Source organism: Gekko japonicus, unplaced genomic scaffold (genome assembly GCF_001447785.1).
Source record: "Gekko japonicus isolate JY-2015 unplaced genomic scaffold, Gekko_japonicus_V1.1 scaffold2821, whole genome shotgun sequence".
NCBI lineage: Eukaryota > Metazoa > Chordata > Lepidosauria > Squamata > Gekkonidae > Gekko > Gekko japonicus.
This window is the reverse complement of record NW_015167622.1, coordinates 135,583-137,589: the sequence shown is the minus strand read 5'-3', so window position 1 is coordinate 137,589 and position 2,007 is coordinate 135,583. Positions and strand designations below refer to the sequence as shown.

Sequence of the window (2,007 nt, the reverse complement as noted above, 5' to 3'; positions counted from 1 at the left end):
TCTTCTGGGGAAAATGGATGCTTTGGAGGGTGGACTCAAATCTCCAGGAGTTTCCCAACCTGGATCTGGCAACCCTATCTCTATCTGCCATCCCCTGCCAATGGCCAGGGGGGACCTGGGAACCCTACATGATCCACCCCAGCCTAAATATATACCCTGTTAGCACAAAAAGAAAAAAAGATACATAAAAGATGGTACGAGCATTTAAGGAATAATTTCACCATGCACTTCAGTGCTGCTCAGTGAACACTACTTTATAGTTCAAGAGCCACTTTCATTACTCCCTTCCAACATTTAAAACAGCATGAAGAGTACATCAGACACTGCGAAGGGAGTAGGAGCAGTATGATCCTTGTCTAGATGGTTTTAAGCAAACAGTAGAGGGTGGTATCGGAGATTTATTCCTTACATTTATTTAAATCTTTATATCATATTCCACCTTTCCCTTGTGGCTCCCAGTTGATAAATGAATGGCAGGGATCACAAGCCGAGTCATTACAGTCCCTTCATACACTGTCTGCTGCAAAATCGTACCACAGACACAGAAGACATCGGCTTAACCCATTCGTTGCATAGATTCAGCAGTATAAGCGGGAAATCAGCAGTTCCTCTCCAAGGCCTGGCAGCTACCTGCTAATGCAGTTCATCTCTTGTCCTGAAGTCCTCTGCCCTACCAGTTGGATATCTTGGTGGTTACCAGGATAAGATTTTCCCAGGGTGCTGTGCAGCTGATCCGAAGGTTTTGCCCTTAGGCAAAACCAGTCACTCTTCAATGATGTGGTCCAACCAAAGTCTCTTCTGAAAACTCATGGTGGCTAAGTCAAGACCTGGAATCTGTTTTCAGTTTCAGGATTCAGTCATGGAAGATGTGAAGAAGTCACCAAGAAAAGGGGCAATCCAAACATACAGAGAATGTAATTTCCTCCTTGCTAGGAACTACGGCCCATAATGTCCTGAAGACTGGAGTTCTGGCATGTCTCTGTTGCTTTAGAAAGATTAAAGCACTGTAGAGAGGATTCTCTCTAACTCTTGCAGCTCCATTCTGAAGGGCGGATCTTCATACTTGGGTACAGGCCCCTCCTCCTCAGAATTTGGCTCTCCTCCATGCCATAGTCTGTTCCAGAGAAGACGGCTCCTCCAGGGTCTTGACTCTCGTCTCTTGGCAAGCTGAGTGGAGGGGCTTCGTATTGAATGTTCAGATGGAAATGTGGGTCTGGGAGGGCATCAGATCAGAACCATATTAGCTGTGGATTGGAAAAGGAAAATATAAACAGGTGGTTTGCATTTCTGCGTGCTTTCCACAGAATTGTAGCCCAGAAATCTACACTATATGTAGTTTCAAGCTTCTCTTAAACCTGTTTCTCTCTTCACAGAATGCTGCTGCTGGGATGGGGGTTTGAAGGAGGAGACCCGCAAAAGAGGGAGAGGGGCTGAGTAACCTATTCCCCATTACCCTGCCGAAAATCATTACCTCCCCCAGCTGCTTTGCAGCCCAGTGGGAGTAGGGTTATCAACCTTCAGGTGTTCTGGAATTGCAGTGGTACACACCATAGAGTTCTGGGAGAAATGGAGCAACGTCATTTCCTCACTGAGCCCTCTCTGGCCAGGCTGCCCTTCCCAGGCACCATACCCAAATCTCCAGGAATTCCCCAAGCTGGAGCCGGCAACCCTAAGTGGAAGGAAAATCTAACTATATGTATATTTTCTCCAGCAGCATGAAAAGCAACTGTGAGAGGGGGCAATTTTTAACCAGGAAAAAAGGCCGATGATCAAGGCTTAGACATCATGGTGCCAGTCTTCCACCTCAAATACAGATATATAGGGGGCAGCTCTGTGTAGGGCCGCCAACCTCCAGGTGGTAAAAAAAACAACAACCAAGAAGGGATCACAGCTATAGGAAATGCAGCAAACAAACAAACACATGTGATATAGATGACAACACATGTGATATAGATGACAACACATGTTAAGTTAGCATGTGTTGTCATCTATATCACAGTGTTTGTT

The 2,007-nt window shown here is 45.8% G+C and overlaps 1 protein-coding gene across 3 annotated transcripts in view; it reads right to left on the bottom strand.

Annotated features, from left to right (window-relative positions):
* Positions 1-816: 816 nt before the first annotated feature.
* The window catches only part of RNF39 (ring finger protein 39), a 25,681-nt gene continuing 24,490 nt past the window's right edge, over positions 817-2,007 (bottom strand). For all 3 annotated transcript variants that reach the window (XM_015414030.1, XM_015414031.1, XM_015414032.1), the window contains one exon: positions 817-1,244. In XM_015414030.1, the coding sequence (XP_015269516.1) occupies positions 1,241-1,244 (4 nt within the window). In that variant the 3' untranslated portion in view covers positions 817-1,240. The remainder of the gene's footprint in view (positions 1,245-2,007) is intronic.